General features: G+C 38.0%; 3 protein-coding genes across 4 annotated transcripts; 1 reads left to right on the forward strand and 2 right to left on the reverse strand.

Annotated features, from left to right (window-relative positions):
• Positions 1-8,805: 8,805 nt before the first annotated feature.
• On the reverse strand, positions 8,806-9,988 carry LOC143453445 (5-oxoprolinase-like). Its single transcript, XM_076954781.1, has 3 exons — positions 9,805-9,988; positions 9,358-9,467; positions 8,806-9,292 (listed from the first exon to the last, which is right to left on the reverse strand). The coding sequence occupies exons 2-3, from the start codon at positions 9,448-9,450 to the stop codon at positions 8,996-8,998; spliced, it is 390 nt and encodes a 129-aa protein (XP_076810896.1). The 5' UTR covers positions 9,451-9,467; positions 9,805-9,988; the 3' UTR covers positions 8,806-8,995.
• A 924-nt stretch (positions 9,989-10,912) lies between these two features.
• Positions 10,913-14,256, reverse strand: LOC143453443 (uncharacterized). 2 transcript variants are annotated; one of them, XM_076954779.1, is made up of 6 exons: positions 13,926-14,256; positions 13,126-13,278; positions 12,633-12,736; positions 11,984-12,178; positions 11,175-11,326; positions 10,913-11,002 (listed from the first exon to the last, which is right to left on the reverse strand). In XM_076954779.1, exons 1-4 carry the CDS (start codon positions 14,009-14,011, stop codon positions 12,093-12,095), a joined length of 429 nt encoding a protein of 142 aa, XP_076810894.1. In that variant the 5' UTR covers positions 14,012-14,256; the 3' UTR covers positions 10,913-11,002; positions 11,175-11,326; positions 11,984-12,092. The 2 variants fall into 2 exon arrangements, with proteins under 2 accessions (XP_076810894.1, XP_076810895.1); XM_076954780.1 differs by lacking the exons at positions 10,913-11,002; positions 11,175-11,326 and having other exon boundaries at positions 12,012-12,197.
• A 2,170-nt stretch (positions 14,257-16,426) lies between these two features.
• On the forward strand, positions 16,427-17,409 carry LOC143453447 (uncharacterized). Its single transcript, XM_076954783.1, has 3 exons — positions 16,427-16,509; positions 16,799-16,929; positions 17,012-17,409. Exons 2-3 carry the CDS (start codon positions 16,854-16,856, stop codon positions 17,254-17,256), a joined length of 321 nt encoding a protein of 106 aa, XP_076810898.1. The 5' UTR covers positions 16,427-16,509; positions 16,799-16,853; the 3' UTR covers positions 17,257-17,409.
• Positions 17,410-23,004: the final 5,595 nt, after the last annotated feature.

Consider the following 23,004-nt stretch of genomic DNA (forward strand, 5'->3'; position numbering starts at 1 on the left):
CGACAACCAGTCACAAACGCCGTACAAGGTGGTCATGCCCAGAAGAGAGATTTTCCAAAAGCGCGAGTTGGTGATGACGCAGTGACGGTATCGAACTCGGGTATTTCCCAAATAGAAAGCCCGACAACGTTTATTGTTGTTTTCTTAATAACCGGTTTGGTACAAAGGCATCTTGTACTTTGGTTGTGTGTGAACGTAAAACAAGAATTTCCAAATAATCTCGATACTTCCTTTTATATTCATATTAGTAGCTTATAGGTCAATTAATCCGTCAACTTATTACTGTACTGAGTAGTGTGGTATCAAGCTGTAACTGATGTTACGCCCTGAATAAAAATCTCTCGGCGGCGTTACTGTGAGTTGACCCGGAGACCGGTAAGGCAGCTCAGCTATTAATGTGGCAGGTTAATTAATTATTAAAGATTAAGTCCAAGTATGAAACAATGCTATATAATTGTGTCACAAACCCATACAATGAAAATAAAAAATTGTTAAAATGACTGCTATAACAACATAAGATATGACATCCCCAAACTACATTAATAACATTTTTTATAAATGTTTGCTACTCTTGTGAATGACTCGAGATCCAAGAGATGCAAGTTTTTGTGTCAAGAATTATCCGGTTCGTGAAACCAGGTTTAAGTTTACGTTGAACAGCGACACCCTTGGCCGTGAGTGACTTTATACAGCAAAGTATTGTCACGCTACTGCCACCAGCCGGTCGTTTTAAAGCCGCATTTATTTACTCCACTCAGATACCGACGAACCCCGAAAACACGATTATATTTTCTAAAGACGCCAAACCAAGTGACAAAAATAGACAAGAACGAACATTAAAAGGTACTTATTGGTGAGAGGCCGCCCATGAATGTTAAACTACGTGAGCAGCAGCACATTTTATACTTTGGTTACATTCCACGATGAAATGGTGACATAATTTTGAACAGAATACACTGCGCACCGGAAAATATTGTTTTGTTATTCATTGTAAAAGAGTTAAAAGTACCAGCAGCCGTAGATACCAAAGTACCGTGAAAAGATGAACAAGCACTTCCTGATAAATCGACGCAGTATTTAAACATAAAGGAAATATTTTATCATTAAACCTGAGATTTCAAACAATGGCTGCTGATAAGGGCGAGCGATATCACGTGAGTGTTTGCGTAACAGAAGTTGATTTAATTCGGGTCTAGCGCAGGTAGCACTCGATGTTTGTATTACGTCAGAAATCTTTATCAATTACAAAATGCTAAAGTGCGCAAATATGCGGATGGATTTTGTAAAGACAAAATTAAAACAACTAACTGAAAGGTCAAAGAAAGGACAGCGCTTCGCCAAAAAATTTCTTGTTAACTCTGCACGTATTTTTCAATTTAGCCATTTTTATAAAACTGAACAGCAAATTACGGAGCAATTGCATGCAGTAAAATAGAAGTTTTCATGAGGCCGCTATAACACACCTGTAGTGGCTTGGGAGCCACATCCAATACCATTATATCAATTGTGGAAACGTATGCGCCATTTAGTTACTGAAACATTGTTCATTGATAAAACTGCAACTAGCATTTCTGCAAGCTGCAATTTGGCTGCAGTTGCAACTTTATAAAACTGCAATCGTGATGCAACATTTGGAAACTTGCTCCAAATAACTTTATATGAAAACGCCGCTTAGTACGTTACCAGGCGATTTCATAGCAACCCTGGTTGTAACTGAATGTAATTCCCATGGCAAACGCTTTGTGTTCATCGTTCGCGTGTTTTGAAATGTTCGTGTATTTTGTGTTGAATTATTCCGTTCACAGCGCACTACGCTGATATAAGCTTAAACTTCTGTGCGAGCTGAGGCTCAGACAGAGAGATACCGAATCGTACGAACGTGCTACGTTATTCGCGTAAATTGTGATTTGTTAAACTTGTTTTAAATGATGAATGTTAAGTTTGTGAACGTATTATAATCGGAACCTGTACAGTTCCTACAATAAAGGATTGCTTCTGATAAACGGTACCTGTTAATCGTAAGACCTTGCGGTTAGTAGACATAAGGTTAGAGAATTCTAGCCGCACGCAACCTCGGAGTCAGATCATTAATTCGGCAGGTAAATTAAGACCGAATAGCAAGTTAAGACAGCAGAACCTCTGCACACCGATGTTGCTCTTATTCTAAAGTCAAGCCGAAGATTCAATGTCGGTTAAAGTTTTCTCAGCTTTTGACATGTTGTTGTGCTGACATGCTGACATCTGCTGTGGTCAAGCATGGGCGAACAATCCATGTCATTTATGCTTCTATGAACGGAAACCGCTAGACGGAGGGACGGAGCAACGATGTGTCACGGCATATTTTTCTACACCTGCGTATAGAACGTGTACATTTTATATTGTATCACCCAATTTGTAAGACACGTGTTCACGGTGTGAGTTGTTATCTTTACCAGACCCACTGCATTTTAGTTGTACTCCATTTGTAAGTCACTTACTTATGGCGCACAATGCTCATTTGCTCCACTCTTATGGGTTAGTTTTAGTCCAATGCGTTGACGTCGAGGTCTCCTTTTATTCCCGTTGTGCATTGTTTCATTACTATGTATGCTCGTCGGTATTTTATGGCTGCTCTCGCACTCCGTCGCTTCTTCATCTTTCATTGGTGCATAGTTGTTTTTAGTCTACTTCTCATGACGCCTTACTCCGCTACCTTAGGACCTCATTGGTAATTTGCTCTCCGCGCTTATTTTCTCTGTGACAGAGATGGAATCTGTGTTGCTTTGTGCTCGTGGCAACAATTAACAATTGTCAACTCGGCGGCAGATTTCATTCCACGTTGTGGTTTTCAATGAAGGAATAAACGAAGTGTTGTATCTCCGGTCTTACATGATTGACCGTGAATTGTTGAGACGAACCTGAGACGATTACACCGATGGTCGGCGGACAGTTGGAAAATAAGTTTTGCAAATGTGTGAGTTTCAATCACTCACTGGAGCTTGCTGTAGTAGAAAATGCAGCTTGGTGATGATTGCGGAAGCCATCAGTTGTTTAATCTATGTTAAAATCTTTTGTATGTGCTGCATCGACCGAACGCGATTCAAGGAAAAAAAACTCGCGGATGCAAACAATTTATACAGATTCACATTATTACGCGCTTGTTTAAAAGCGAAACTGAAATGTTGGTTGAGGTTCACCAGGCAAAGGATTTAAATTGCTCCTGTAAAGGTCAAATTCAACCAATAAAACCACTCAACGTTATTTCTTCGACAGTCAATTCAGAAAACAAGAATCATAGACATCAAAAACATCAATTGAGTAAGGACTTGGAGTGAAGTGAAATAATGTGTCTATTTTCGTTGCAGAACTTAGTAACTTTTGAAATACTAACAATACAAACATCGAGTGCTACCTGCGCTAGACCCTAAATAGATCAACTTCTGTTACGCAAACACTCACGTGATATCGCTCGCCCTTATCAGCAGCCATTGTTTCAAATGGAAATTTTAATGAGCAAAGTTCATTTTTCCGCAAATAAGCGGATAAGTTAAAGTGCACTAAGTTGAAGCTTGAACTCACAAACTTGTTTTGCAAAACAGAGAAAGTGGGACATCTAACGATCATCATTGTTAATTAGTCGAACACCAGATTCTTTGAACGTTTTTCAGGTTTCACCATTATTGCATTGTGACACAACAAAAGTACTAATTCTGACTTTAACAATAACATTTGAGCGCTTAAAAGAAATCACCAAGGAATTGAAAGCCATACCTCGATGCATGCAGATGAATTAAGTTTACCATCGCAGTCTATTGGAACCTCCAAGTATTAAAAACAGGTGATTCGACTTGAACTTGCACAAAAACTACAACTTGGTATCAGCTACCAGCGATGTGAAGTCATCAGTAAATTTTATTTGTGCAACACGTTTTCTCAGTCTTAAGATAAAGTTTATGACGTCATAACCACATTATGATGCCTGAAAATGTCTGTGTTTGTCAAGTTCAGCACAAATCCGCAAAGTGATCTATGTTTAATTTATTTTATTACTGGTATTTTTTCGAAAGTTAAGGTTTTATATCGGTTTTGGAAGACTTGTTGGGATAATCTGCAACGTAATTATGTCAAGAAACACATCTATGACGCTTTGAGCCATGGGTTCCAATTTTTTAACAGCCTTAACTCACCGTGACAACAAATGATAAAGGATTAAAATTAAAAGATTAGCATGACCTCACAACAACTCATCTTGATTTTTGTTTGAAACGAGCCACGAATGTCAAAGCAAATTTACTCGCGTTAATTCGTCGCAAAAATTTCCCACAAACTGCGCCGCGGTTTCTTGGTTAAACAAAAACGTTGCACAAGCAAAGCTTTCTGCTAACTCGACAAAGAAATTAAAACAAAGAATATAATCAATGATTAACTGAGCAGAGACAAGTAAATTTGAGTTATTCATTAAGAAGTTGGTCGACCTTTGTAATGGGCGCTACCATGTGCGTCATCACCAAGGCAGCCAGCAGGCTTGTGACATGCCGAAGCTTATAAAAACTTTTAATAATGAAACAAAATTTATTTACGAAAACCAGAAGGGAAACTTTTCTTTCATTATCTTAAATAGTACCAACCACTCGATGCATTCAAGTTCAAAAGCGCCATTGGCAAATTTTGCACTATCCAACCCATACTTTGCAGGGAAATTAAAGCGGGTTGTTGAATATTTAATACTTTGAAATGTTTTTCGTTCTTGTGTGGTTTGGGCCATGTTTGATGCGATAATAGATGATTTAGTTTGATCTAAATCTCCTTGGTAGAGAGCATCTGTGTAGTAACAATGCAACCTTTGATACTTTACTGATATTGTAACTGGATAATTTGAACGGTAAAAATCAAATAAAATATGTGCGACAATCGGAACTTGCACAAAAGCCAACTCGTTGCAACCCGGGCTGGAACGATGAGGAATCATGTCATGGTCGGGTTTAAGTCGTGCAAAGACTTTCCTCAGTCCGAGGATAAAGATTGTGATGTCATACCAGTTAAAATTTGCGCTAACCCTTGTACAGGGAATTATGATATCGCTTGGAGTTTGCTGTTGTGCTACACAGAAGCGATAGGAAAGTTAATCGCCGTAAGACTATTTGCATGTTGCAAGATTTGATGTGAGTCAAATCGTGAGACATCTTATATTAGGGGCGCCATGTGTCAGATAGGTCGCTACTTCTATAAACTTGCTTCACAACTACGAGTTCAAGTACACAGCGATGGTGGAACCTTTTCCAATGCGGATGGACCTAGATTGGGTTTGTTTGTAAAATTTGAGGCTCGTTTTTTGCTGTATGTCTGTCATATTTTAACAGATTTGGTTTTTAAAAGTGAGGGAACCCGGCTCCTTAGTAAAATTAGTGACGACCTAGGCCACTACAGCTCTTTTGTCCCACCAACTATGACTAAACCGAAAACCATTCCATACAAATAACAGTTTTAATTAACATGATAAAATGAAATTTTACCAATGTAATATAGCTAAATATCTTAACCACTATACATAATACAACTAAAAATCTAAGCAATTATTTAAAGCTAATTAAACAATTTATAAATTAAACCGACAGTCGTTGTAATAGTTTAAAGAGTTTCAGGCCTTTAATCAAGGAAATGGATGACCTGTTATCGTGTACACATTACGTCATTTTTCTGACTCATAATTTAGTTTACCGACCTTCATTCACAAGCTTAAAAATAACCTCATCTCAGCAACAGCACGCGCTTTGGTGAATCTTGAAGAATTTACTCAAAGTTACAATTACAATAATTAAATACTGCACACACCTTGCCAGCTTCGGCAATTTTTTAATTTATGTTGAATGCAGATTTTTACATGAACGATTTTACAGGCTTTTTATAACGGAAACCATGAATACATCATCAAATCATTACATCATTATTACATCAAACTGTTCCTTAACTGAAACACATTCATTGGCACTTAATTAGCTAAATACCGACTGACAGTTACCAGAAACCAACTAAATTAACCCCACACCTCATGCAGTCTAGCTTATATAGAGGAACAGACTTCTTCTTCTCGCTGGAAATCATTGGTTTTGACTCACTGCTGCCACCAACTGACATCAGGTTATGTTGAAACATGTGGTTTAGTAATTTTACATCTAACGATTCACAGTGACCTAACTGGAATAATGATGGTTGAAATTTACACAAAAGACTTGTGGATAGTTGGGACTTATAACAAAATGTAAGAACTTTATTGAATGAATTCAGTGTAAATTATTTGATATTTTTAACGTGTCTGGAATTACATTTTTCTTTTGTCTTGTTTCTTTACTAAGCAGAAAGCTAAATTTGTTAGCTTATTTCTTTGCATTTGTTTTCACTACGACTATGATAACTATGTCTCTAGCTACAAGTCGTGCTTCGTTATTCAGTTCCACAAATTTCACAATCAATCTACGTCATCAATCATTGAAACGGAGTTGTCTAAAGCTGCCCTGAAAAGCAGCTTACTGGAAAAATTGATGCAGTGAAAATCACAAAATTTTATTCCATTCCATTACAAGTTGAAACATCACCATTTTGGTTGGTTGGTGCGTTAAAGTACGTTACATAAATTGAAGATGATTTAAAATCAGTTAGCAATGTTATACGTTGACAAAATCTATTGGCAGTAACAGTTACGTAATGCTTCATGACGCGAATATGAACAACAACGAGAATCGTCCCTTTGAAAAGTCATCTCGCATAAACTAGAATGCCTAAAAACCCCAGATTCCAATTTTCAACCTGGGATAGAACAAATATCATAGTTACGTCATAATTGCAACTTTCTTCGGTTAAGATCATTGCCAGAGAGTGTAAATTTATCACATGTCTGTTCGCAAATGATGTCATAAAGCAACAAAATTACTTCAGAAAACAAAAGTTGGCGACGATGTAGGAGGATTGCCATTTTATAAGATGTCGATGTGATCTACTTTTAAATATATGCTTTGTATCAAAATTGCAGGTTTAATATTTGCTGAGGTCAAAGTCATAAAATAACGAAGGACAAATAAAATCGAAAGGCCACACACTTCAATATAGAAGCTTCTTTGGCTAAGTTACTGTAAATGATTCACAAATTTTGTTTTAAAAACGCTTTTATAACATTTGACATTCATAACGTCATATATACGTTTACTTGCTGCTGGTAGGCTACATAATAGGAAAAAACACTAAAAATCGTATTTCTTGTACAGTTTAGTGTAAAAGCGAAATAATTATCTCGTTTAGTGTAAAAGTGTAAAAGCGAAATAATTGTCTCGTTCTATTTGTTCTGGCTAACCTAAGCAAAACAATTATGAATCAACACAGCTTTTGTTGCGTAATAATAGATAATGTTAAAACGTATCGTTATCAAACAAAATTACCCTTTGCTCTGTATAGAATAATAATTATTATGAAAAACACAGGAGACAACCATTATTTTGCTTCGTGTACAAGCGATTACTTAAGAGTAGCGCAGCAAATGACATACAGTCGAATCCGCTTAATTCGGACACCGGATAACTCGGGCAACCGCTTTATTCGGCCAAAATGCTTGAGAACGGAACAAAAGTAAAAATTGAAGGTAAAAAACTCCTGTTAATTCTCCGCTTAATTCTGACACATGTTCGCAATTCCTATCGTTAGGTTATGACAAAATAAACTTCGTTCGTTTTAAGACAAGATGCAGTTGCATTATGAGTGATTATGGTGAAACAATGACGATCGATGCAGTAACAATCGACAATGAACTCATATAACGCCGTGCCAGCTTCATAGTCGCTTTTACTTCGGTACAATTGCGTCCGTCTTGTAGAACAGAATGGTACAGAAAAGTTTAGAAGAAAAAGTGAAATTGTTCACTAAAGTAAACGAAGAAAAAATAAAGACGCTTGCTTCACAGTTGGGCAGTTAGTTGCGTTGGTGGGGATATCAAAAAGTGCGTATATGTGTGTGTTACACAGTAATATACAGTGTTTGTTGAATCGTTTGGTATCGAAATACTGTACAATGCAACTTACCTGGAGGTATAACTCTTGTGCGTTTTATGCGATCAGTGCCAATTACTGCAGTATAGCGCAGCTGCAATTCATTTATTACGCAACAGTACTGTATTTTAAATGCGTTGTCTGCCTTTACGCATGACCATGAAATGAACAATTGATTCTCCGCTTAATTCGGACAAAAGTGAGCGGAACCAAAGTGTCCAATTAAGCGGAATCGACCGTACAACGTACACATAAAAGCTAGGAATAATCGTAGCGCCAACACGTGAGGTAGAAATAAAGGCAACCGGATCGGTTATTGATACGCGATAAGGCGTGGGGACGGTCATTGAGGTCATAAAATTGCGTAAATGTGTGGTCAGACGAGTAGTTGTGAGACGGGACCTTGGGTAGATACAAACTTGTCCTAAAAAATATTTTTATCTTGTAGGCCGTGTATAATCAGTATCTGCTGTAAGTTATCTGCGTCTGTCTTTCCTGCGTCGTTCTCCGCATCAAGCTTGACATCAAGCTTGTATGTGGAGTAAGGAGGAGATTGCGATCTCTCCAATGCTGGGCTGCAAGGTCACTCACAAGTAGTCGGGAAGCTTCAACAACACGCATCAGGTCGCATGGAGCTGGATTTTGTGTCTGGCTGGTGTTGGAATAAGCTGCATTTCGCTTTCGGTGAATTATCTCGCAAAATTGTTTCAAAATTAAAACTTGTAGAAGCAATGCTGAGGCTGATGTACGTGACAAGGTTTGAAAGGGCGAGAGCAAAAAATACGACCAGATGTTCTTTGAAACTACACCGCGGTTATTTTGCGAGTGACGTAAAAAATATTGTCTACGAGTGCATCAAAATGTGGCTTAAAAACGTAAAGTTTTGAAAAATTCAATAACTTTAAAAAATCAAAACAGTTGCTAGAACAAGAGTTTAATAAACAACACTGACAGCGTCAAGTTGTTTCAAAAGAGAATCTTCCTCAAAACCCCGTCTCCGCCAGTGGAGGAGCTGCATGGAGGTTCTTGAGGACGACCGGATATCTGGATATCTGATAGTCGGGGTCGAGTATGGACCACTGGGGTATGTTGACGGGAATAGGGGCGAGGCAGCCCTGGTTAAGGGGGATGTCGTAGCCCACCATGCACCTGAGGGAGTAGATGATGACAGACTTGCTGATCGCTCTCGGCGCGTTCAACTTGTTTATCACCACAGGGGATGTCCCTTCGAAATCGAATGTCGCGCTGCTCAATATGAGCTCCTGGACCCGGTGGATACCCTAAACAGAAAGCTTCGTTGAAATGTCTGTGATTTATACAGTTGTGACGTCACAAAGACACTTACCTTCTGGTTAGCGGCAACTAGCGTTCTCAAGTCGGCCAGGTTGCCATGGAGATTGTGGGTCCGGTTGCAACTAGTGAATTCTCCTGGGAGCATGAGAACCGCTGTTACTTCTGTGAGGTAACAAGTAAAAACAAGTTCAATAGGGTTTAAAGGTAATTCTGACTCATTAGAAAACCAGAAACCAATTCGTTATTTCACACAACAACTACCATGAAACTTTTCAGCATCATATGATACGAGAAAGCACATCATCCAGAACATTATCACATAAATCACAATCACATCCCAGCATAAATCGCAACCTTCTCAAAATGTTTCAGTAGCGGTTAGTTAACACAAACACCGTTGCTACACAACTATGAAATTTTTGAACATCATATGATAAACTTCGTGATCAGATCTATAACATTTATCACATCACCAAGTAAATCACATGATCATACTCACGAGAGTAAACAGGAAGATGAACTCCTCAAGCACATGGATGATTGGAGATGATGCAATCTCCCTCATTGATCTCTATCGCCCACATCTGGTACTGCACGCCATCCAACATGGCCCCTAGATGGCCTGGGATGTGAGGAGCTTTGGAGACAAGACCACCATCGGGTCCGAAAAGAGCGCACGAGAAGTCAAGTCGTTCCTGTCGATTCATGTAATGTTACACATAAAATAATGAGTGTTCTAATGACACACAATGATCATAATAGAATTAAACCTACTAAGTTATCAATAACATATTTGCACAAGCAAGTCTTGAAATATACACAAGACTATACGGGACTTTCAACAACTGAACCACAGATAAAATGTCAAGGGCTGAGAAATCTTGGTGCAATAAATTCGCAGACATTAGACCAAACAGATAAAAGCAGTGTTGGACGATTATCTAGACCAGTAACGTATAAATAACAAACATGTTAAAATACGACAAGTTCAAGCCAGACAAATACCTTAATGTTAGTGGATATCGCTGTCCGTTGAAGAATCCTACCCATCTGTTCTGCAATGCTCATGAACCTTTGATGTCAAAGGTCAGAGGTTATAATATATTGATAAGATCAGTGATCCCAGTCTAGCACACACACAATAAAAGTTATTCGGGACTGACAAATAACCTAACCTCACTTGCAACTACCTCGATAATCATTGCATGCATTTGATATTCAATTTCCCAGTTATTGTTATTTGGGTAAATAGTCAGTCATAAAAATCGCTTCGAAAAATTCAGTCCACAAAATACCACCTATTTAAAATAACGGAGAATGACCCAGAACCCAGCCACACCTAACAACTACCCCAATGGTCATTGCATGCATTTGATATTCAATTTTCCAGTTATTGTCATTTGGGTAAATAGTCAGTCATAAAAATCGCTTCGAAAAATTCAGTCCACAAAATAACACCTATATCTTTAAAATAACAGAGAATGACAAAGAACCCAGCCGCACCTTACAACTACCCCAATGGTCATTGCATGCATTTGATATTCAATTTTCCAGTTATTGTCAATTATAAACTTGCTTCCAAAAACTGTATCTACAAAATAACACTGACCAGTGTGAAAATATAGAGAGTTGGATGGCGTCCAATTCCTTGCCAATATGCTTCGGCTTTCCCTTCCCTATCATGATGGTCACGTCACCTGAATAAGAGAATTTTCACAAAATTATGATTTCTAATCACGGCAAGCTACAATGATGTTGTCAACCTATCATGTAAGAAAAAGACTACCCTCATCAAACTCTAAGTGATGTCACCATGATGTCATAACACAATACATGGTCATACGCAACCATGATGTCAAAACGTAATACCTTTCTTAGTCATCTCTGTTTTGCAGTCGGGTTCGACCAAGATTGTGCCGTTCTTGTCGACGATGATCGCTGGACCGTGAAACACCTGACAGGTCATCCATGAAATGGACTCTAATGTCGAGATGACCTCAATCGAAATAACATGACACCACCTGCACAACACAAGCTCTATTATCACATCACTTATTGTATTATACAGTCAATGCATGCAGTTTACAACATGCATTTGCTGTTATGTCTGGTAAGATCTTATGCACAGAGAATCAGAGCATACTTAGGTAGGTTATTATAGCCATTTTAAACAATGTTTAGTGGCAGGTGTGCCATAAGCTATGACCAAGATACCATATGCAGCATGTTATCTTCATAATCACTTTATAAGTTACCTCGGATTGATGAAATTATGCACGGTTTGTGATTTAAGTATTTGTAATAAGACGATAGCACGGCATGCACATACCGTAAAACCTCTATTTGAGCGCCACCTCTAATAGAACGCCACTTTTAAAGAAGGGTTGAAAAATAGAGCGCCTCCCTCTAATTGAACGACACCTCTAATAGAACACCACTTTTAGCGGCGGAATTGTATTAACAGGTATATATTCTATTAATTGTATTTAAAGAAGGGTTGAAAAATAGAGCGCCAACCTCTAATTGAACGCCACCTCTAATAGAACGCCACTTTTAAACAAGAGTTGAAAAATAGAGTGCCATGGCGGTGAAATAGAGGTTTTACGGTAGGTGCAGCAAATAAAAGTTAAACATTGATATTTAGCAACATTTTAAATCGTCAAAAATCATATTGTTACCTGTCGTACAACATTTGCTCCGGTAACAACATTTCCAGACACAGATTGGCATCACAGTTAAGGAATCACCTTCCTGAAGTATGTGGGGCCTGGATGGGCCCCAACAGATTCAGGGAGGACTCGGGCTGTCGACAAACAAACCCAACCGGAAAAATTGCACAGACCAGACCCTGCTGCTACTGTGTCGATGCCAAGCTGTGATGAAAATGTTCAACTGTCATAGAAATAAAATTAAATAATGTATTCTAGTGTCGGTAGAAATTATGCAAAATGAGTCCAAATTTGAAAAAGTCAAAATATTTTGAAAAAGTAAAAAAAGGTAAAGGTAAAAAATCTCACATGCAGTGTCCAAACAACACAAACTAGTACATATCAGCACATTGAAATAAAAAACACACTTTGTTCTGATGTTGACATTAAGAGGAAAATTTGTGCCATTGTTGAAGTTTTACCTTAATTTAAGATTTCAAAATAAAATACCTGCGGTGCTTGTATGGTGACACCACCTATAGTAGACTGACGAGTATGGTGACACCACAATGACAACACCAGGACATAACTGATGTAATCTTAATATTGTTTACCTAGCTTGCACATGCATGCAACATACATGCTCATACTGATACTGCATATCCTAGTGGCTCCATACCTTCCATGTTGTACCCAATGATAGGTTTGTCCTCAAATGACGTCATAGCGTACCCCACTACGCCACCTGCTGGGCCGGATAATATTGCTCTATTTCCATCGAACCTGAGCATAGAGGAATGTGAGATGTTGTATTTTATATCAGAAGACGTAAACATTTGATGAATCTTTTCCAACTCATGGGCTGTTTGAGTGTTGAGTTTTATAGGCGGACCAGATCATTGGCACAAACGATGTCATAATTAGTTGGAGCTGTTACTTGCTCCTATATCTACGTTCCTCAATCTACAACACAGTTTGCAATGATAGGTGTCACTTCGTTGGTAGCTTGCTTATCGCTGATGTAAATGAATACGCAATCTGTTGTTATGCTTCATGTCAGTATAATAATATTATCACAACCTTATGAACAACTCACTTATCAATAGGAGTGAGGCCACCATCAGACTGCATAAAGATCGCGTTGAGTTGCTAAAGCCAGACTGAAAGCTTACATATATTCTTTAACGCACAGTGTGAGGTAGGCATCCACGCATGTAGTGAAGTCGTGCGGGACAATCTTGACCATGGACTTGAGATGAGAGTGAGACTTGTTTAAATCCCATCTCCATGGCAATCTTTTAACTGCTACTTCATACTCGGGAAAGCTGCATACATAGACATCTGATGTCACAGTTGAACGTTAAAAATATTAAATTAAACTTGATTATGCAATAGCATAATTACTAATCAATATATAAACACAATAGACCAGCATCACAAAGTGAACAATAACCATTAACCAAACAATCGATAATAACCTGTAATTTTGCAACGACAACTTAAAGCAATCGAGCTTAAACAAGACTCAAACTCAGCATTCTTTTACTTTTGCTGCCAAACAAAGCAAAACAGTTGTAAGCACCAAAACATATGCATTGCCAAGCTGTATATAATTTCATTCTAACAACAGCATAGACTCACATGTATGAATGCATGACAGCATCAAACAAATAAACTACTATAATTACGCACAGAAGTGAGGCTTACTTCAGTTCTTGCCTGACACTAACATAAGCGTAGGTGCAGTTCTACAACCAACAGAAAACTAGGATATAATTAGGAATAGGAAAGCAGATCAAAATTGTGCTTTAAACCGCTGCTTTAAATCAAAGTAAAAAGTGATAATAAACTCATCTCTGACGAAATATTAAACACCATGAAAACTATAAAATAAGCAAAGACGAAAAATACAAAACCCACATTTAGCGTCACCAGTGGGTAGTAGCTCAATACAATTACATTGTCAACTTACGAGCTCGAATATTTTTGGTCTTGATTAATTTCCAGTGTAAAGAGGATCTCTCCAACCCTCAGTGAGAGCAAGTGCCATTCTCTCATCTTTCCTTTTTATGGCTGACTAGGCTACGCACCACCGATGCACTGGAAACAATGATGGCTACAACTAAAGCCCAGTGTACGATGTGATTGACGTTTACTTCGTTATAAGTGAAAGACTAGTGGCTTAATCTCATTGGTGTCATGTAATATATGGAGCCACTTGACACAGTCAGAGTTACTGACTTAATAGTTGCTGTTAACGCGATAAATATCACCTTAATATTGAGATGGTGACACTTCGTCACTGTTTAATTCAAAACCTTCCTTATCCATGCAAGATGCAATGCCGTAATTTTATTAACTTTCTTACTAAATGCAAGGTTAAACAAGATCGAAACAACTTAAAAGAAATCCTGTGTAAGTACAATAGGCAGACATTTAATACAAATTTCATTACCCTATTTACTTTCCTCGAAATATAAAGACCTTTTTTTAACAATCAGGGAATGCCAACGTGCACAAGTGCTACGATTCTTTGACTTATTTTTCACATAAAAACACGGCATTTATGCTTTAATTTAAGCTAAAATATGTGGTTCCTAACATAATAACAAATGTTATGCACTTTGTCAGAACAAATTCAAACAGAATTACAATCAAACAATCCCATTAATATCGATTATTTGAGGACTTAAAATTTTACTGTTCAACTTGTAAAATGGAAAATCCTGTATACTTACAACATGTATTACAAATTTCAAACAGTTCACTTTTTCCAATGCTGTAAGCAATTAAGACCTCGTCCTCTGGAATCACTGCATACTTTCTAACAAGAGACACGTACATAGTTTCACACAACATTACCAATTCCAGTCTCCCAAAATCAGGAAGACCATTTTGAACATATGTAGCAACAAAACAACCAATGTTATATTTTACACCGTAAATTTCTATCCATCGAAAGTACGAACGATTGTGTGGCATGACGCTGAGAAAAGTCAACACATCGGCAGAAAAATTGTTAAACAGATGAACTTTTGGTCCCAGAATATACTTGGATGCAAATGAATTTTCGTCCTGCAACAGCATACAGAGGCGACGTTGGTGTTTTTCTGCCAAAAACTTTTGGGTGTTTTTGAATGAGGCTCTGCAAGTTAAAGACTTGAAAAGAGAGTGCTTCGCTTCAAACCGCCGAAAGAGCTTTTTCCGTTTACGTATATATAACCTAGAAAGTATAATAGGAATTGTGGAACAGCTGACAAGGAAATCCTGAGCATGGCAGAGGTAAGAAATTGAAGCTGCGTGAGGTCATTTGCTTTAAAAGTTGATATAACCTTATGGCAGAATACGTTTTTATATTTATTGTAGTTCAGGTACTTGCTTACCTACTGGGTCTACTTACCCTATCAACCTATTGTGTCCTATTTTTAGGTTTTAACATTAACCAGTTAACATAACGTAAAATCTTATCCGCGAGAAGGCTCTTTTGCCTAACGAATTTATGTTTATGGATAATCACATTTAAAGGCGTCCTTGCTGACGTAATTATGACGTAATTCAATTTATGATGTAGCTTTCAGTCTCGTTGCTGCGTTTTTCAGTTGAATGGAATCACAACTGTAAGTAGCCACGACTTAAAATCGTTCCGTTCCTTTATTTTATGTTTTTGGGACAAAGGCGATTTGGTAAAAGAATCTCATATTTTGAATTGAGGTCTGAGAACATGACAGGATAAGGCAGCAAGAACGCGTAAGAAAATGGTGTCTTCATCCGGGTCCTGTAAAACCCACCCATCGCCACAGACATCGCCATTGACTAGAGAGTTTTACCTAGTTTTAGATCAGCTTATAATCCAGCTTGGCAGACGTCACAGTTTTAAATCCAGCTCATAGTACTGGTTTGCAGCCATGTTGGCGATGTAAGTTTGAATTTCTTTCAACTTTTATCCATTGTTCTCCATTCTCTTTTGTCCAAGTTGACGATATTTGTGTTTATGTTTTTTTGTTGACTATACCTTGTGGAAAGGTGAGTGTTGGAGTACGCTTCCTTTGTTAATTGGCAAACAGACGTTCACATGTTTTTTGTAGCTACCTAGTGAAGTGTATATCGTCTTGGTTGGAAACCTTTAAGTGTGCTTACCAATGAAGACGATTACCTTTTTTTTCTTGTCCTTCACCCCCTGATCAGTGAGCACAGCCCAGTTGTACCAGTCCTTGTCATCTAAGCCAATAGGATCAGGTTTATTTGTGTTAGCCTGGTGGCATTATCAAGATATTTCTTGTCTAACATTAAGCTTTCCAACATCACTTACTTGAAAACAGAGGTAGTTATAAAGAAGGTGTATTCTATATCTGACATCTGCTTAACGAAGATGGCTCGTGATAATAAATTACTTTATAACGCGTTGTCTTCTCTCTTTATTGCATTTATATTGCCCATGCGCTTTAAATTGTAATTTGATTTTTATGTAGTCTACACAATTTTGTGAACTCGTGTCATGCCATATATTCTGGTGACTCCGACGACAAGTTGTTGAAGATCTCCAAGATATGCAAAATGTATGATATGCAAAACAACTTTTCAACTTTACGTGAAATATACAAATACAATAGAAAACTTGTAATATACATGCAAGCTCTACACTAGAGTAAAGAGTACCATGCTATAACGAATAAAGAGATTAAATAGTATTACTATTATTGTATTATTATTAGTACTGGCATTGACTAAGTATATATGTCGAGCTTTAATGCTCGAGCTCTGACAGATAATTACGATTTGGAGAAAATTGGTAAAATTTGATGTAAATGCCTTGTCAAAATTAAAATGTATTTGAATTTTTTTAAGCCCTGCCAACTGGCCGACGAGTATCGACAACGAATTTTGAGAAATTTTGCTGTCGATGATGACAACGTTGGACATGAAACCCACACTACAAAGTATGGCCGATGGGTTGATGAAGCGATGCGCGAAGGCCGGTGAGAGTCCTTCTTAGCTTTTGTTTATCGATGGAGATTGTTGCAATCCAAAAAGATCTGTCAAAGCACAACGTACTTTTAGCTCAGCGGTCTGACCTTGCAGAATACTGGAGTGAGAATGCCATCGCAAGTGGCCGTCAGCAAAGCCATTACCAAAGCCGAGATGGCTTGGAATTGTCGTCGCAAAACCAGCGGCATCTCTGTCACGACTTCAAAGGTGGAAGCTTTGATCGATCCTTCAGCTCCGCGATGGATGTCTTTGAAGTTCTCATCCAGAAAGAGGAAATCTTTGAGATCTTAAAAAAGCAAAAGGGGCAAATATTATGAAAAAGGGGGTTCCCTAACTTTTGAACAAGAGGGGCTAAAAGCAGGACAACAAGAGATAAATTGACACGGTCGTTGAGTGTAAAAGAATTCTGGTCCTGAGCTGGTTTATAAAGCGGTGACTACGTTTGGTGCAAATATCTATTAAAAACTTTACACGGAAAATTTTGTTTCATTTCGTATCAAAAATTTAACTTTCTACTTAAACTAACTGACTTATCACTTTTTGACATCTTGGGGTTTCTCCCTTGCAGGTACACCGTACCGGCAATAACTCATTTACGGGAACTGTGTTCCGGACCGTTCCGGTTTGTTTTCACCACTGTGTATACGTCATGCGTCATCACGCGTCATCATGTGTATACGTCATGCAAAGCAGTCGCTTTGTTACGACGGACGCGAGGCAGACTCCAATAAGCCATTGGCAGATGATGATGATGATGATGATGTGATGTGATGTTTTAGCTCTGAGGCAACTTTAGGAGGAGTAGCAACTTAAATCGTGGAGCTTCATTGTCACCACGTCATAGTTATTCTGAAACAACGGCGTAACCTAGGTTTTAGCCGCCCTGCGCCAAGGCATAAAATATCGCCCCATTCCCGAAGCCATATTTTGAATTTCGTAGAAAGCCGAAAGTGCTTAAAGGCTGGTTGTTAAACTCCTGCGTTTCGACCATCCAGCTCAGAACACGAGGGACGAAAAACTTTTCTATTTACCACCTCAGTCTCGCTTTTCACCTTAACTGGCCATCATGAAAATGATGGGATATAACTGCCAGTTTTTCGCTGCGCAAGAGAGTCAACTTCCCTGGAGAGTTTTTATTTCCACCTCAATAAGTTTATACCAAGTGTGTGTGCTCGCTAATGTTGCACGAAATTATAAATAATTACGCAACCAACGTAACCACGTAACAGAGATCCTGTCCCAAACGTTTGCTACAAATTACGTTATTACGCAATCTTCTTTTATGGTACATTCTATGCACACAAACCATCGTTAAATAGCTTTTTATCTGTATGAATTCTCTGTGTAAATGCAATTGAAATGCGATATCTGCACTCGGCTCTTTGCCCACTTTGCCGTTTTTCCAAGCCGGATAATATCAGAAAACGATGTTGATGTCGTGTCGTCAAAACCGTCCTTTCATAACAATTGCTACAACCATAAACCGAGTATGAAAGTATGGCAGTGACACTGCTAAGCTGTTAAAGTGATATCAGACTGCGCAAAGCCCACGACAAATATCGCTTTTGCGTCTCATGCAAAAGTAGATCACGCACGACATCGACAAACTTACGAGTCTCAACACAATGATGTCAGCTTAAAAACAAAGCGTTTATATCGAACCTCTAAAACAAGGTTCTGACGTGCTGCTGTGCATTGTGTTGCGCATTATGTTGTATCTTTTTCGCCGTTTTGTTGTTGAATTAGTCTCAAAGGTATCATTTTTAGTCACTACATAAAATGATGTTCTTACAGCAGTCCTTAAACCTAGCATTGCTTGTATGGCGAAGGCTAGGGCTATTAAGTTGTTAGGTTAATCCGTTGCTGACTCCTGACTCAGAAGGCTGCTGTTTCAGTTGTAAGCTAGCTTCGCTCATATATTAAAAGTTAAAACACAACCATCTTAGTTCAAGCCTTTAATCGAAAACTGTCCTGTGCGCGCAAGCATTGGAAAAGCGGAACTGGAGTGGTGAAACGAACGTGCAGTGCAGAAATCAACACATGCTGAAAACGTCCCGAGGGCGCCAACCAGCGACAAACCAAACAAACACCCAACGGCCGCTACACTTGTGCAAAAAAAGAGCAAAAAGCGAATAATCCCTAAAAGGGAGCGCGTTCGTGGTTCCGTTCCAACGTTGACAAAAGATCTTTTGCTAGCTCAAACCAAATAAACAAAAAAACTGCTTAACCTCTCGAGATCGTTCCTAAAGAATAGGAGCGATCTCGAAAACTCGTGCCTTAATATGAGAGTAATAGAGCATACTGCTCATCTCGAGTCGTTAAGCAGTTTATGAAGCGTAACAAGGAAAACTTTTTCACTCCCAGCATTTTGATAGGAGCATACAGTGGGCAGACGCTGGTATTTTAAAGGGGGCTTTAAAACAATTTTCCCGGCTCCTCAACGCGATTCAAAATACCTCACTGCTTGCCAATGTTCCCTCTAAGCTGCGCGCGTGCGCACTGCTGACACGGTTTTCGCGCACAGAAAATCTGTGCTGCGCACAAGAAAAGAATTGCCGGAAGTGAAAACAAAATAAACGCATAATAATGGTCACAGTGCGCACGTGGCACGTCTGATGTTGCTCACAGTGGTCCAAGGACCGCTCAGGGAGTTAATATGTTTGCTCAGACTCGTGAAGAATTAGAGGGAACATTGCTGCTTGTTAACCTGGTTGTCATAAGCACGGAGTGTAAGCAAAGAAACAGTTTCTTTCCGCATCTCAGGAACGCATAACAGCGGCTACCTTCATACATTTCCTGCCGAACAACTCGTTGCGAAAGTTGCAGCAGGAAGCTAATCCCCTGATATAACTCTGTGTGTTTGATGTCTTGCCCCAACTACCCCCGGTGCTGTTATTATTACTACTGCTGTTATTTGTCTGCGTAAAGTTGATATAAAAATTTTGGTAGCTTATAGTTCTGTTAATCATTGGTTACAAGGTAGAGGCAGCATTCGAGGCAGATGCTTTGGCGTACAAGCCATAGCACCAGTCTAATTAGATTTGAGCAGATATAAGCAATTTAGAGCTGACTCAGCTGAGCCCTACAAAGCAATTAGCGATGATAAAAAAAGCCTACTTATAACGCTTAGGCAGAAATATGATGCTAAAAATATTGACACAAAACCATTTTCTGTCTTACAACAAATTTTATTTCCACAAAACTCACTCTGGATATTTCAAATCACAAAAATCAGCAAATCTAAAATATTACAGCAAATTCACCATTTAACATAATGCAGTGAATATTTATTTGAATAAACAAGTCTAACAATTATAATTATGACATCACTATTAGTTTATGTACAAATATAAATTAATTTTATCAATGAATTAGTAAATCTGTAGATGACGCATCGGTGACAATCTGTAGATGAGCGATCGCTCGATGTCGCAGAAGTCCTCGGTTCGAATCCCGGCCACGACGCAATTCCTTTTAAACAAGTGAATCGATGTGTGGAAAGAATTTTTATAAAAATTGAGTAAATAATGTATTTCTGTTTAAAAATGAAACCTACTTACCATTATTACGTCAGGAGTGCTTGCGCGGAGTGAGTATGACGCCTTTCAAGTTGTCACCAAGACCAACATAAACTTGCAACCGCTATAAATTAAAATTAGGTTAAAAATTAAATTTCTGTGCAAAGTTCAAGTTGACACAAACATGACAAGATATAAAGAATACCGAGTCATGAAGCTGGTCAAGGACGAGTTGAATTTTTTGTTTCTCGCTCGAATTTGCGTCTCTTCCATCTTCGAAGCAACCAGCCATGCGCAGATATTCTTCAATTTTAGTGAAAAATTCTGGTCCTGGAATGTCTTTGATTATGTTGCCCATGATGTTCAACCATTTTACCTGCAGATGAAATGTTTGTAAACTACAACCTGGTGTATTGGTGAAGCTAATATATAACTACATACAAGTTAATATTACCATTAATTGGTTAATAACTAACCAGCACCACTTGGTCAGATTTAGGCCTAGCCTACTGGTTCAACACAAATTCTTGGTTTTTGAATTAAATAGAAATAATTTTGAGCGGCCAATTAAAACAAGTATCGAGTATTAGTTGTAAAAACAAATTCTGATAATAAGTTTGCAAAAATATTTTTAGTTTTAAAAAAATTGAAACTTTTCTGTTGACCCAAAAATTAACCTGCACATGTCAGGCTAAAACTGATCCAACAAAATTTTGTCATTTTTTTCATTAAAAAGAAGAAATTTAAGCGACCAAGTTTATCGCAGATTCCACATTCCTTGTAGATTCAAGTAATCGCTAAACCATCGCAAAATTATTCTGCAATTTTATATAAATTAGCACAAAATATCCGACCTACACTGCCCAGTAATCTCAACAAACTGCCTTGAAAATATCTTCGTACTAGCGATTATGACGTCATAAGCGTAAAAGTAAGCAAACAATTATGACGTCATATGCTGTTCTAAGCAAACGATAAAAAATTGAATAAATCGTCAAACCTTTCCAGGCATCTCAGAGATCGCCGAAATTAATCTTTCCACATCACCAGGAGAGAAGCAGCTGCTCAGATGAAGCTTCTTTAACTCCTTTCGTTGTTTCCTTAAAACGTCACAAAAGATCGCGGCTTCCGATGATGACAAATTCAAATAATTCAGACTCATCTCTGTTGGAAAGCGCAGTGACGCCATATTGAAGAGTTCCATGTCGCTGGATTCGTTTAATTCGCATAAAAGCGAAATATATCTGCGTTGGTTGTCGTCATCTAAACAAACATAATAGTTAATTATTTACCGGTTGTAGTTCGCCGGGTTATAAAAATAAATTTAAGACGGAAATTTTTCATGTTTAGGCAACAAAGTCAAGTTGAAATTAAATTAAATTATCTGTTTGGGACGAATTAAAAAAAGAATCAGGCATTTTAAACTGAAGATAAACTTAATACAACAACCAGAATTGATCTAAATGACATGTGGCCTATTTAGCCGGTAAATTATTTCACCAGAATTACCGGCAGCCTACTAAGCTAGGCTCTGTACACTAGCACTAGCAATATGTTTGCAATAGACATGTAAATTACAAAACTTACCTTTACTTGGCCTAGCAGGCTGTTGTATTAATCTACCAGTGATTATGTGGAAATATTTCCCGGCTAAATAGGCCACATGTCATTTCAATCAAGTTTCACAAAATATTATCACACAAATATTTTCACAGCATCACCAGTCTGCCAGCAGCCTTACTGTACTAGGCCAAGTAAAGGTAAGTTTTGAAATTCAACATAAATGTGTGTTCTGCTGCACATAATGCGTGTCTATGGCAAATAATACTTAACACGCACATGCAGTTTATTCAATTATTCGCAGATTTAGGACAAAGTCAGAAAATAAACTTACCTGACCAATCATCCCACTGCAGTTTCTCAAAATGTTCCAGCTGTGACTTTAGTGCTTCTGTCCAAATCCTCCTCTTCTCAGCAATATCTGGAAATAAATTATTATCCAACTTAATACTGACAGGTGACAAATATAGTGTAGGCCTAGACGAAATGGCTTGCAATGAAATGTAGGCTAGAATGCAGTAAATTGTACTAATTTTAAATATCGCACATTTTTTGCATATGCTTGCTGTATACCACCAAATTTTCATTTTTCTGACTGAGTGGCTGCCATTTACTGAAGTTGCATTTTTGATTTACCAAACTGTGCGAATGGCTGCTCATAAAACAGACAATTATTTTATCGTTTTGATGCTAATTACTACAGTTTGAAAACACTATTTTCATCCAAATTTGATAAACAGTAGTCTTCGAAATAGGCACAGTATATATATTGCTAAAAACAAAAAAATGGGTTGCAGTAATATTTTCAGACTGCATGTCAAGAGCAGTTGCTAGATCATCTTTTATTTTATAACGGTTATATATAACAAATAGAACGCATTGTTTTAAATCAGTGTTTCTCAACCCCGAGTCCGCGGACTCATTTGAGTCCGCGTAAGGTTTTTGTGAGTCCGCAAGCCCATTAATTTACTGTATATAATTAGGCAT

Source organism: Clavelina lepadiformis, chromosome 4, assembly GCF_947623445.1.
Source record: "Clavelina lepadiformis chromosome 4, kaClaLepa1.1, whole genome shotgun sequence".
Taxonomy (NCBI): Eukaryota; Metazoa; Chordata; class Ascidiacea; order Aplousobranchia; family Clavelinidae; genus Clavelina; species Clavelina lepadiformis.